Source organism: Lemur catta, chromosome 15, assembly GCF_020740605.2.
Source record: "Lemur catta isolate mLemCat1 chromosome 15, mLemCat1.pri, whole genome shotgun sequence".
NCBI lineage: Eukaryota > Metazoa > Chordata > Mammalia > Primates > Lemuridae > Lemur > Lemur catta.
Genome location: NC_059142.1, coordinates 28,947,423 through 28,961,710, shown reverse-complemented (window position 1 = coordinate 28,961,710; position 14,288 = coordinate 28,947,423). Strand labels below are relative to the sequence as shown.

Here is a 14,288-nt window from a genome sequence, read left to right as displayed (position 1 = left end):
CCCCTTCCTGAATGGTGGTTTGAGTGAGGCTCCAGGGTGGTGCCTTAGGACCAAGCAAGGTGAGCGGCAGTGACCAGGGATGTTCTCAGGGGCTCCCCTGGGCCTGCTGGAGCCAGAGCCCTGGTGGGCTCACCGTGGATCAAAGACTTCGCTCTGGCCAGGGCCACAACAGGACCGCCAGGTTCTGCCTGCTTCTGTAGAGGCCCAGAGAGGTGAAGGGACTCTCCAGGGACACAGAGCTCCTTACCTGGCCCTTGCTGAACAAGGATAATTGTGTTTTCTTTTATCTGGTTGCTGTGCCTGCATGAGGCTCTGTTCCCGATTCCCTGTGGGACCCTCTTTTAGGAAAATGGGAGGGAAGTAATCACTACTTCCCGATCCCCGGCCTTCCTGAGTCACATGTTGAATCCGTACATCCAGCGGATTGACCAAAAGGCTACGAAGCCTTGAAAACATGATGCTAAGTGAAACATACCAGACACAAAAGCACAGGACGTGTATGATACGACTCCACTTAACATGAGGTACCCAGAATGGGCATATTTGTAGACAGAATTAAAATAGAGGTTCTCAGGGCATTTGGGAGAGGAAATGAGTACAGAGTTTCAGTTTGGGAAGATGAGCATCCTGGAAGCGGACGGTGGGGACAGCTAACGTCACTGTAAGTGTACTCGGTACCACTAGACTGTGCAAGTAAATACCGTCAAAATGGCAAATTTTATGTTATGTCTGTTTTACCGCAATAAAAAAACTTTTTTCCAAAAAAGAAAAAGGTGATGATGCCAAAAGTATTTGTCCTTATCACTCCCAAATTTCCGACCCTGTTGTTTTTGTCTTCATTCTCAGTTTAATTTATTTGGGGGGTTATTCGCCACTGAGTTACTATTTCATTGTAAACGATAATGCACCTGTGAGATAAAAATGATTATATGTTAAGGAATAACTGTTATTGATAATTAAGTGTTTCATTGCGTCTTTGCTTTTCCCAAATGGAATAAATAAATATTTTAGACATAATCAGGTTTGTTTTCTCTGTTTGGGCCAAACAGACAGAGATGTTGAAATGATATAGATCTTTAAAATACTGCAAATGAGTCTTGACATCGCTGAATTGTCATGCATCCCGGGTACCTGGGCTTGAAATCCAGGTTCTCCCTTCTAATCAGGAAAATCATTTTCGTGATACTTGCGTTGTGAGTCCTGCGGGGTTAGGGAGAGGACCAGAGGGAGCATTTCAGAGTCAGAATTTGAAATGACACTGAGTCCCGCCCCCGCCCTTCCTGTGCGGCAGTCTGCATTTTAATTCGAGTCTCCTGGCTGGATTGTCCTCCTTCCCATCTCGGAGTGGTGGCACCGGGTGGGCACGTGGGGCAGCGGTGAGTCCGGGATGAGATGGAGCCTGAGTTCACGTGGTGATTTGCACGGTGGACCAGGAAGGACTGGGCTGCCGCAGAACAGCAGCGTCCATGGCAGGGAACCCCACCCCCAGGGAGACTTGCCCCAGCCTGGCCTCTGTTCTGGGATCGAGTGCCTGTGCTTAGCAGCAAGTGGCTTGAAACTTGCTGTCCCCCGGCTGTGGAGCGGTGCCCTTCACTGGCACCTTCCCCATAGCCAGGACGGGTTTTGCTCGGTTCGTCCACACTCTCCTGCCTTGATCCAGGTCAGCAGGCCTGGCTGGGGAGGCAGTGTGTGGCCTGCCTGTGTGGGGGTGGCCGAAACCCCCTCGCCGTATTAGCTTCCTGTGGCTGCCATAACAAACTACTACAAAGTTGGTGGCTTAGAACAGTTCTGGAAGCCAGGGCTATGCTCCCTCCAATGGCTCTGGGGACAGTCTTCCCTTACCTCTTCCAGCTCCTGGTGGCTCCAGGTGTTCCTCCTTTCGTGGCTACTTCACTCGCTTCTCTGCCCGCCTCTGTCTTCACACGGACACCTGTCATTGGATTTAGGGCCAACCTTAAATCCAGGATAATCCCTTCTCAAGATCCTTAATTAAATTGCATTTGCAAAAGCCCGTTTCCCAAATAAGGTCGCATTCGGAGGTTCCAGGGAACAGGACACGGACATGTATTTGGAGGGCTGCTACTCGACCCACCACGCTTGCCCTAATTAGCAATGAAGTCCCCTAAAGATGGGCCCATCCTGGCTTGTTTTATTCACAAGGTGCCTGGGTTTGGGACCAGGGCAGAGCAGTGGCCTTCAGAGACAGATGCGACCCAGAGTGGCCCCCGGGTTAGGATGAGGGCATGAGGGAAGGGTGAGGTTGGCAGAGGGGAGAGGCGCCCGTTGGAGAGCGAAGTGCTTGTGCAGAGGACGCTGTGCTGTTGCTCTCTGCCTCCCCCACAAGGCCCAGCACAGGTGCCAGCGGTAAGGGCACAAGGAAGGGCCGAGCCAGTCTCGAGTGACTCAAGTGGACAGCAAGACGCCGAGACGCTGGAGGAGCAGAAGTGGCTCATTCAGCCGTTCACTCAGCACTTAGTGTGTGTTGGGGGCCCTGCTTCATCCCGGGCCCCACCCTGCCCTGGTGCAGGCACCCTGGCTTGAAGCTGTGCTAGCTGAGTTCTGTGTCCCGTGTCGTGCCACCCCTCCCTCCCTGGGGACCTTTGGAAGGGTGCTGGGTCTTAATGCCCTCCTCGTGGAGCCAGTTTGAGCTCTAGGAGGGTGGCAGGGGGGAGCGGATTGGCCAAAAAGAGGCAGGTCCCTGACTGTGTGTTCCCCGGGGGTCCTTGCTGGGGTGGAAGGTTTGACCTAATGTTTTCAAAGCTCCTCCCCACTGAGCTTCCTGAACCATACCCCAGTAGGGTGAACTGAATATGCTTGAGAAACTGAAAGTGCCTGAAGGAGGACATGGGGCGCAAACATCCCAAAGCCCAAAGAGAAGTGGTGTGAGGGCTGCCCCTGTATGGGGCTCACATCCAGCTCTGCAGTGACCAAGAGCCAAGGAGAAGGAGCCACCCGAAGAGAGGGGATAGGACGGCATGTAGCTTTCTCTCTAGGGACCTGGTTACAGCGGAGGGTGTAAACCAACTGAAACGTTTCTCGTCCGGCCTCGTTTCTAACAACATATTGTCATGTCTCATGCCTGCTTTGGGCCTCAGGGGCAATTGAGGACCCAGCCTTTGCCAGGTGACACTGAGAGAAACTCGCCAGCTTTGATGCCCTACAGCAAACACTCGTGCCCCCATTAGGATGTGTCTGACGTTGCCTGTGTGTCTGTAACAGGCCGGGCTGTGCATCCCGCGAACGTTGGCCCAGCGTCTGGGGTGTGGTAGCAAGTGTCATATAATGAAGATCATGATTGCCGTGGGGGGTGGTCCCAGCCCTCAGTCTTACTGGAACTTGTTCTAGAGAAGGGAGTGGCCTTTTCTTTCTCTTCCCAAAGAATGTTCTAGAATAGACCCTGCAGGAGCTATGATAGGAACTTTGTATCAGCTCCCTGTTCTCTGGTGTTCCTTAGAAGATGACGGTGTCAGAGTTGGAAGTATGAGAGCCAGAGGGACCTGAGAAATTCCCTCTCCACCTTGGTTTGCCGGGACCCAAGTAGACACAGAGCTTGAAAAGGAAGCATCTATATTTTACTCATTGACAGGCAATGGTAATTATCAAAATACAAAAACAGCCATTTGATTTTTGTCTTCCCATTTGGTGCATCTGGCTTAGCGTTCAGCCAGGTTCATACCTCCTGCCTTTGGGGAGGAGAGTGTCATAGTTGGGGCTGCCATGACAAAGTACTGTGGTTTAGAAACAACAGAAGTTTATTTCTCACAATTCTGGAGGCTCGAAGTCGGAGATCAGGGTGGCAGGGCTCACTTCCTGGTTTATAGACAGCCGCCTTTTTGTATCCTTACATGGCAGAGAGAGAAAAGACAAGCTCTGTAGTGTCTTCTGTAAGGGCACTAATGCTGTTCATGAGGGCGCCATCCTCATGACCTAATCACCTGCCAAAGGCTGCACCTCCTGATACCATCACATTTGGGAGTTAGGATTTTAAGCTATGAATCTGGGGGAGTGGAGGACACAAACATTGAGCCCATAGCAGACGGCCTTGTGAATCCCGATTTGGGCTGCGACCCAAGGTATGGGACCCAGCGTCCAGTCACACCACCTGGATTTGCAGGTGCAAACGGTGAGGCTCAGAAAGGGGAAGGGGCTCCCCAGGGTTAAACATAAAGACGATGCCAGCCAGAACTGGAACCCACGTGTCCCGTCTCCCCATCGGAGCGTCCTACGCACTCCCTGTGCTCCGTGGCCATGTCAGCGCTAACACTGCAGCTGCCTGCCTTCCATCCGGGCTGGGTGCCTCCCTGCGTGGGGCCGTGTGCAAAGCAGGGCTGGCCGAGTGGGGTCGCAGATGGGGCCGCATGCTGGAGACACTGTCGGGGGCGGGAGGAGAAGAAAGAAAGGGGCAGGAGGGTGGGGAGAGGCACTCGGGATGCTGAGCAGCGGTCGGTCGCCTGCCAAAATTCTTCAGTGCGGCTCGCCTGGCAAAGCCAGTCTCCAGCCGAGTAAATACAGTGGATGGCTGACGGGCTGACAGCAGGCATCAAACAGTCTTAAACTGCCCTGAATCCACAGCGCTTTGGAAGCAGCGGTAGAAAAAGGATGCCTGCGCAGAACAGAGGCCTGAAACTTTTTAATAGTTTCTTCCAGGCCTCAGGATGTCCTGATGAGGTATTAGAGGAAGTAATTCAGGAAGAAAAGGACAAATAACCGCCTCCGTCTGGAGGCCGACCCGAGGGCTGGCCGCTGCTGCTCGGGAAAGGGCAAGCGTGGCCCCGCAGTGATCCGCGAGGCTGTCGCTAGCCCACCCACCTGCCCAGGCACTGAGAGCCGTGGGGCGCTGACCCTTGTCAATATCAGACAAGTAAATTTCTTGTTTGCTCCGGGGCAAATGTAAACCACACAGTGCCCGCTGCATGTGGGTGAAATCATTAACTTTTCCTCACTGTTGGAAGGGTGCTCGGGACAAATTAGACATCTCGGCCTCAGCCCCAAGGCCCTCCCAGGGATCCGCCCACCTCCCCCCCCCCAGACAGGAGCCTGTCAGGACCACAGGACGTCGGAGGAAGCCATGGGGGCCTGCCAGAGCTGAACTCACCCCCCTCTCTGTTTTCTCTCTTCTGTTTTTCCTTTAGGGTTTGGCTTTGTCACTTTTGAGAATGAAGATGTGGTGGAGAAAGTCTGTGAGATTCATTTCCATGAAATCAATAATAAAATGGTAAGTTTGCAGGGGTTGGGCTGAAACGGGATGCCCCCTTGCCCTGTGGGTGTACACACCGCTGCCCTACAGACTGCTTCGGCCCGGTCTTCGTGCCCAGTGGGCAGGGGCGGGCGTGGGGACAGACTCTCAGGGTTCCACCCTGTGAACGGGGGCAGTTCTTAGGACAGGGGTCGACAAACTCTCCAAAGGGGCCACGTAAGAATGTTTTCCACTTTGTGGGCTGCACAGCTGACTGCAGATACTCGACTCTGCTGTTGTGTAGTGCAAAGCCGTCCCTAGACAATGCGTCCATGAGTGAGCGGGGCTGTGTTTCTATAAAGTTTTGTTTATGGATGCTAAAATTTATATTTCCTATAATTTTCATGTGTCACAAAATATTATTGATTTTTTACCCATTTAAAAATGTAGAAACCATTCTTAACTCTTGGACTTGACAGAAACAGGCTGGGGGGCAGAGTTGGCACATGGGTTGTAATTTGCCAACCCCTGGTTTAGGATGTGCTTTTGCTGGTTGGCTTTTTTTTGGGGGGGGGGGTATGTCCTAGATGTGCAGTTGACCACACCAAAGTATTTCTCGCTTTGGGCCTTGCTGGGTAATTAGCACCACCACTACCCCGCCCCAGCTTGCGATCAGTTCCTTTCTACCCTCATGATCAGCTGCTTCCTTCCCTCCCGTTTGGTTTTTTAAAGTTCTTTTCCACCACAACAGCTTCAAGAGGAAGGGAGGTTGGGTTGTTGGAGTTGTGGGAGCCAGGTAGGTCTCCCGGAGAAACGGCCACCAGAGGGTGCCGGACCATGTGCGTCCTCCAAGTCTCAAACTCCTTCCTTCAAACTGAGTGGGGGGCTGAGAAATCCATTCTTTGTTGGTTCTAGAAAAATGGGAGCACAGCAGGTGTTACTGGAGCCATCAGCAGGTCCCTGAGAGCAAAAACATTTTGGTTGGCCAGCGAGGCCTCCGGCCCCAAGAGAAGAGGGAGGGCAAATCTGTGTTTCAATTGCAGCCGTAACTTTTGATATTTTCTTCCCTTTTGTCAAAACATTCTTTGCTTCTGAAACATGCGTTCAGATATGCAGAGTATATCGGTCTGATATGTGTTCACCAACTTTAAATTCAATAATAGAGCTTTTAGTGTGGATAAGATCAAAGCAATCTGCTTAGCATGTGGTGCTACAGGCCTGATTCAATATTTGACTTGCTAATTTTTTCCCAGGGCACTAAAATAATATTGTTCATATTGTTCCTAGCCATCATATGCATCTGAAATGAAAATACTCCTTCTTTGCATACTGTATATTGGAGGCATCAGCTCAGGCATTAAAATGGTGCGGGGGAGAGGAGTATGTAGGAACAACACAGCGCCCCTTTAGGCTTTCTCTGCCCCCAGATGTCAGTGCCTTCCAGTTGGTACTTCTCTCTCTCTCGGGAGGTTACTAGTTGCTATTTTTAAAACTAGAGAGACAGAGGACTTAAATGAAACCTGGGTCCAGTGCCCGGATGCCTTGTTTATCCTAGCCAGAGCATGCCATTGACAGACTCCTGAAGGCTGCTGGCAGCCAGGAGCAGAAGAGGCAGCAGAAAGTGCTGGCAGACGCCAGTCCTGTCCTGCCAGGACTTAACGGTTCATCAGGAAAGGCCCGATGTAGACCGCTCCACATGCCACCTCGAACGCATGTGTGTAGCACTTTACTACTGACAGGCTTTGAAACAAGCATGAGACACAGGTGCGGAAGGGCATGAGCCTCCTCACCATTCCAGTGGGGAAACTGAGGCGCAGGGGATACGCCCCAGGGCTACCCAGATCATGAAGCACAGGCCTTGAGCTTACTGGTGCCAGATGACCTGTATAGGCAGTTGTTTGAGGGTGTCAGAGGGTGAGTGCCCAGATGACCCAGGGGGCAATCAAAAGTAGGATTTCAGTCACAGAAAGAGAACGCGTGAGCCAGCTTGACAACAGAGAGATTTGCAACCATGCCCCCAGTTGTCTCACCTTTATCACCTCCTCCACCTAGGTAGAGGTCGACCATGTCAGATGCAGGTAACTGGGTTTGAAGTGAAAGGGTTGCTGTTTTCTTTTGAATCTGGGGCTAGTTCTTTAAGAGAATAGCAAGAATGGAAGTAGACAAGGAAGAAAAAGAAGTGGGAGTGGAGTGGTTAGGATCACAGGCTTTGGAGGTGTTGGTCCAGGTTCCCAGCTCAGCCCCAGCCGTTGTGAGCTCCAAGGGGAGGAGTTTAGAGGCACAGGGCGAGGGCTTTGAAGTAGGTCACTGGGCCTTGCTGAGCTCCAGTAGGACAGGGCTGGTATGGAAGCACCTCGCTGGGTTGTTAGAGATTGGGTGAGATCCCAGGACAGAGGGCTTAGCATGGCGCGGGCCGTGGGGCACAGTCTTGATAAACATGAGCTCTTGCCATCGTCTGTGTCGTCAGTGTCATCGATGTTGAAAGACCCTCCTCCAGCAGCTCCCCTCCTCTGAAGAAGGATGGAATTTAAAGGGTGTTGGTAGAGGAGCCTGAATCCTGAATTGCTTTGGACTCTGTAATACTGGTTTCTACTTCTGAGGCCCAAAGAAAAGGAAATGAATTTAAACTGTGCTATGAATAGAATTCAAATGAGAGATCCAGAAAGACTCTGAAAACTCAGGGACTGCCAAGCAGGAACACGGGCGGTTGTTAGAATGCACACAGGAGTGTTTTGTAAACTGAACTGCGCTGCGAAACTACAGGCCGATCTCCTCGAACCCCGGCAATCTCTCGGGGTTTGGCAGGAACCAGCAGATAGCTGCGGTGCCCCCTGTACATGCTGGAGCTACGATTCTCTCGTATTTGCAGATAAGAAAGATCTTCCCGCCGATTAGTCACGGAGATAGGACTTGAATCCAGGTCTACTGATTTAACCTTGTGTGCCTGGCACTTAGTAGCACCTACATAAATAATTGTAGACTGAATAAAGGACTTGCTGAGGGACCGTGTGGCTGTGAGGCACATCATAGTTCCCAAAGCCATTTCCGGTCTAACTTGGTTGGTGACACTCCTGGGCATTTTAAAAAATGCGGGTCCTTCTCTACCTTGCAGGAGAGCCAGCTGCAGGCAGGAGTGCTTCTGTCTACAGGGGCCGGGATAGCTGCCTTCCTCTGGAACCAGGGATCATGGGAACCCATCCCCCCACTCCCTATTACAGCCCCTGACTTAAGGAGGTGCTGTCCCGGGTGGTGGCAGGGGGAGTGTCACACTCTCACACAGAGATCCCCCCAAAAACTGACATCTTTGGGTACAAACTACATACTCTGCTGACCACTGTATGCATCTTACCTCATTTGATTATCAGTTATACTCTGGTGTAGGTGCTAATCATTAGCCCCATTTTACAGATAGGCAAGGAAGGCGAGGCAGAGAGAGGTTAAGCAACTTGCCCAAGGGCACACAGCAAATGGCAGCCCCAGAATTCAAACCCAGAAAGCTATACTGCACGGCTCAAGTTTGTACCCACTAGGCTGTACTTCCTCTTTGGTTCTAAAGGGCCTTTAGAGATCATCTAGCGGGACTACAGGCCTTCCAAGGCCACTGACCACCCCTTCCCAGCCAGCCATATACTGGTTCCATGTTCTCCTAAGAGAAGGGCAGATTCCCAGCTAAGAAGGGCCAAGCTTGGGTTCAAGAGTTCCCAGTTGGCCACGGATCTCCAGGCTGCTTCCTCCACTGTAAGCGATGGGCGATGGGAGGTGTGGGCCAGGAGCCGACTCCCACCCAGGCTCAGGGCCACCCCCACTTGAGCTCCAGGCCTCAGTGAGATGCAAATGTGGCTCTTTATCAATGAACACACGCTGATGCACACGCAGAGCCACCTCATGACCCTCCCGAGAGGGGCTCCTCTCCGGCCACTCTGCGGGCCCCAGCGTGGGCGCGCCTAATAACGCCTCCCGTGGCGTCCCCCTGATTGAAGCAGCCCCCAGGCTGCAGGGACACTTGCTTGATTAGTCGCCAGAGCCCAGCCTGCCAGCGGCCTCCTGAGGAGCCAGGCAGCTGCAGGAAGGGAGGTGGGAATTGACAAAGCGCCAGTTTCCCTCCAGGCTTCCTCAGAGGCCTGGTGCAGCCCTCACCTCAAAATCATGTCAGGGAGGTGGCACTGCCCTTGTTGGGTGAGCACTTGGGGTGCAGTTTGAAAGGTGCCTGGGACAAGGGCACCGCGGGTAGAGCCTTTTCTCACACCTGATCCAGCAGAAGGGAATCGGTGCTTACAGGTGCCATGTACGTGGGCGCCATCTCCTTTCGTCCTCGTGGCGCCTGGGTAGGGGTCCTTAGCCTGGTTTACAGAGTGGGTCACCAGAGCTTAGAGCATCGAGGGGAGTTCCATGGTGGGAGAGGTATAAGGGGCAGAGCTGGGATTCAAACCTGTGTTGTTCTGGCTCCAGACCCTGCATTATTCTCACCATACCCTGCCGCCCATCTGGGCAAACCTAGTATCTGCAAAGTCTGGATTTATGTGACTGCTGAATACAAGGAAGAGTTTTAATTTGCTTCTTACAAGGACTACTATAGGATTCCTTTAAGTAGTCCTTTTTCTTATTCCTTTAAGGTGATTGCATTTATAAAATTTTGCTAAGCAACTTGTGGGTCAGCTATTTTGGTTGTCCATTGTCTTCGAATGAAAGGAGGCCTGGACCCTGGTCATTGACGTGTGGTGCACGTGCCAGCACTTTGGCAGCCTCTGGAAGTGGGTTAGGAATGCAGAGTCCCAGGCCTCACGCCAGAACTACCGAACAGGCTCTACATATTGACAAATCCCTAGTGATTTGCGTGTACGTTAAAGTCCGAGAAGCACCGGGCGAACATCACTGCTAACAGACAAAGCGGGAGTTGTGGGTCATAAATCCTCCATCCAGTGTGAGCAGGAAGGAGCCCTGGGGTGGAGCCGGACCTGGCACCTGGGTCCCCAGACCAGTTTGTGGTCTCGGCACCACCCCACACTCTCCTTATGGTCACACGGACACCAGATCTCCCAGAGGAAGCTGTCGGTGCCGGGGACCCTCCCCCCAGCACGCCCGTCCCCTCTGAGCGTAGGTGGAACTGCAGAAGGTGTGTGAGTCATGCATCTCTGGGGTGAAGGGCTGGGTCCTCCTGAGTGAGGTGTGCATGTCCTTGTCCCCCAGTCAGGGCCTGCTGGGTCATTTAGAGGCAACGAGAGCTTTGGCCCCAAGTGCAAGTCCCGGGTCCACCACCGATGATTCCGCGACCACAGGCGAGCGCCCCACCTGCCTGCACCTGTTTTCTCCTCTGTAAAACCGGACGCACAGGATTGCTGCCCTTTGCAGCTGACGCAGAGTCCTGGGAGGGCCCAGCCTGTCCCGTTGCAGGGCGTGTAATCTGGTAGCCAGGAAAAAATGAGCCCTCGCTGACTTCACGTTTCCTCCACTTGGCCTAAGCCGGGGGCCAAAGAACTTTCCGTAGAGGGCCAGATGGTTAAATATTTGAGGCTTTGGGACCCAAACTGTCTCTGTCCCAACCACTCAGCCCTGCTATTGTAGCACAAACACAGCCACAGGCCATATGTAAATGAATGGGCATGGCTGTGTGCAAATAAAGCCTTATTTACAAAAACAGGCGGCAGCTCCACTTGGCCTGCGGGACTGATCTAGCACAGAGACTAGTGAAAGGCTGCGAGCCGAGTGGTCGGCCACTTTCACTACTGAGTTGGCATTTTATCATTCAGAGACGGAGTAGAAAGAGGGTGTCCCAAACAGACACCAGGGTTTGGGATAGCGGCCTGCAGAAAGTGTCAGTGCCTTCATTCTTAGGAGGAGCCCCCAGGTGGGGAGGGAAGAATGGTCAGAGCTGGTGCTGTCAACCCGAGAGGACTTCCTGGCAGAGGCTGCCTCTAGCCCTCACTGCTGAACACCGTGCAGTGAGCTGCCGCTTCCTAGCTTTGTGACCGTGGGCAAGTTGCTGAACTTCCTTGCTTTGGTCCCTGGTTCCCCCTTCTATAAAACAGGTTAGGATGGCACCTGCCTCGGAGAGTGCGGTGACTTAGAACTTGTAACGCGTTTGGAATAGCAGGCTCTATCAAAGTGACAGATCTTTTTATTGTCATCTTCATCATCATCATCATCATCGTTCTTCATCATTTTATTGAGCAAATAATGGAATCTGCAGGGAAGGAGGCCCTTGACAAGCTGTAAGCAGTTGGTAAGATGCGGGTGGGCAGGGCCTGGGCAGGCCTGGGTCCTGAGTCTCCGGGACAGGGAGGGGAGCCTGGGAGGGGGTGCTCTCAGTGCCTCTGGTTGGGGGTGGTCCTGGGAGAGAAGGGCACATCCTCCAGACACAGCAGGAGGGCCCAGACATGTGATTTTTGATTTTGATGTGATTTGTGCAAAGCTGGGACCCTTCAGCTGAATCATCCTTTGGGGAGGTTCTGAAAAACCCACTTCTAAGAGCAAAACCTGGTAGATCTCGGGCCTTGCCACCCTTCAGCCCGGGGCACACCCGGAGGTTGACCCTTAGAACAGGGGCATCTGGGGAGGGAGCAGCAGGAGGATGAGAGGGGAGGACAGTCCTGAGTCAGCCTCTCTGCGGTGCTGGAGTGTCCACGGCGGGCGGCCCCAGGCTAGGCCAGCATGTGGCCCTGCCACCTGGCGGGCGCTGAGCGGCTGGGCTCACACCCCACTCCGGCTGCTCCTCCTCAGCCCTGCAGACTGAGAACTCAGGCGGGAACCAGCCCAAAAGTGGTGGTAGGGTGTATGTGTGCGTGGGGGGGGGTAATGTGGGTGGAATTAACTAGGCTTCTGTATCCGCGATCCTATTTGTAGCATCACTCGCGCTCGTAAGCTAATTTTAGCCATCCATTCTGCTTCTGTTGCCATTTATAAAATGAGAATGTCAAATGCAATATTAAACAAGCAGAATGAAGGCAAAAAAGGAAATGCCAGAGAGGCATTTAATAAATGAATCTGGTGTTTACGTGGGAGAGGGAGCGATCCTGCCCCCCACGCACGGCGCGCGTGCCCACGCGGGTTGTGTACGGTCTGTGTTAATGAGAGCGGCGTGATATGGGCGCCGGGGGAGGCCCGGGGAGGAGGGGCGAGGGGAGGCCGGGTGGTTTGGTGGCACATGTTTGTTGCTCTTTAGGCAGAAGTAATGTGGCCTGCAGGGAGTGGCCTCCCAGTAGCCCATTCGGGCTGTCTGCCCTTCATCTGGCCTCTGGCGAGGTCGGTGCAGGGGGCGGAGGAGGGTGGTGTCCTCCTCAGTGCTCAGCGCTCTGGGCTTTTCCACACATGCCGCTGCTGGTGTCTCACACACACACACACACACACACACACCCAGGGTGCAGGAGTGAGGGGACATGGAGACCACTGCAGGAGGCTGCCCACCTCTTGTCTGCTCCTCCCCCGAGGACTGGGACTTTTGTCCCCGGATCTTCCTCTGACTCTTCTCTTGGCCAGGGAGGCTCTAGCCAAGGCTCAAGCTGCACCTTTTATTTCATTTTCTCTCTCTTTTAAGTAAATGGAGTTAGGCCCCTCTGGCCAAGCCCACCCTGAGCTGGGGTGCGCATCGCCCAGCTTTGTGGCAGAATTTAGGCACCTGCTGGAGGCAGAGGTTTCTTTTCACTTTGAAATGCCCTTGCAGGTTCCCAGAAATGAAAAAGAGGACAGCTGCCGCTGCCACCATCAGCTTTTTCCCCAAATAGCACAGCCCGGGAAGCTCGGCTTGCACACCTTGCCGAGCAAAGTAGGGAGATGGGATGTACCTGGCCGGCGGGTGGGGGTCAGGGAGACAGGCGGTGGGGTGTGCTGGGAGTCTGCGCACTGGGGAGGCGGCTGCTCTCTCTGCCTCTTTGCTCCTGGTCTTCAGGATTTGGGTGAACACAGATGTGAGCTGGCTTTAGCGCCTTCAAAGGCACTCACCTGGGCTCCATGTGGAGAGGGTGAGGTGTGACTCAGCCAACTTCATCCAGTGCAAGCCCTGTATAGGATTAGCTCAGACAGCCCCCTGGGGTAGGCACTACTGTCACTCTGTGGTAGAGATGAGAAAATTGAGGTGTGAAGGAGGCAGTCAGCTAGTCTCAGCGCAGAGAGCTGGCAAGGGTAGAGCAGAGAGTTAAAGCCAGAGGCTGAGCCACTAGGCTAGACGGCTGCAAGGCAGACAAGACCCCTGCCCTCTGCTCTGGGCAGGCTGGGACGCTGCAGTTAATTGGGGCCCGTGTCTCAGTGGTGTTGGGGACCAGCCCCCCTCCACCCATTGCCAAGATACCAGGCACCTCCGAGGGCAGAACCCCATCTCACCATATTCATCTGTGTCCACACCCAGCCCCTGCCTGGTAAATACTAGGTGCTTATGGGTTTGTGACCTACTTCACTTTGCTGTCACTGATTTTGATGAAACACTCAGCAGAGGAAAGAAACAGTGGCTGAAGTTGATTCTGGAAGCTGGAATCAGGAGTGGCATAGTGGTAGAACTAGTTCTGGAATGGGCCTTGGGGGCTGGGTGGAGGTGGCGGGTCTCAGGGAAGGGCTATGAGCACCGGGAGCAGGGGTCTTGAAGTTGGGGGACCTACGATTGGATCCTGGCTGTGTTCTGCGACCTTGAACAAGACAGTTCTCGGAGCCTCGGTTTCCATTTCCACTGTAACTGGGGGACTAGCAAGGCCGTCTCACAGAGGAAATGAGGCCTTGATTCAGTGCAGGAGTTGAGAACAGTGGACATTTTTGAGGACGTCTGGGTGCCAGGCAGTGTTTGGATCCGTTATGTGTATATGTCATATGATCTATGGAATATATACGTTAAACACATGTACACATGCACACATACACGCAAGGATGTCGTGACTGTGCCTAGCGCTCAGTAAACAGTGTGTTCCTCCCTCCCCAGAGCATTCCTGCCCAGTGATGGTGATAAATCCTACAGGACTCACAGTGCCTTTCGCAGGTGGATCTGGACCATTTGTAACAGGCATGTGTCCTTGAAGGGGACCTTCACCCCACCTACGCTGGCGTCTCCATGCACAGTAACCCCTTCCTCTGCAGACTCTATGGGTGGGTCCCATACCCATGGGGACCTCTTTGCAATAGAACAGGACAAGTT

The 14,288-nt window shown here is 53.3% G+C and overlaps 1 protein-coding gene across 4 annotated transcripts in view; it reads left to right on the top strand.

Annotated features, from left to right (window-relative positions):
• MSI2 (musashi RNA binding protein 2) overlaps positions 1-14,288 on the top strand; it is a 379,812-nt gene that overhangs the window by 298,794 nt on the left and 66,730 nt on the right. For all 4 annotated transcript variants that reach the window (XM_045525690.1, XM_045525689.1, XM_045525691.1 and 1 more), the window contains exon 8: positions 5,133-5,215. In XM_045525690.1, the coding sequence (XP_045381646.1) occupies positions 5,133-5,215 (83 nt within the window). The remainder of the gene's footprint in view (positions 1-5,132; positions 5,216-14,288) is intronic.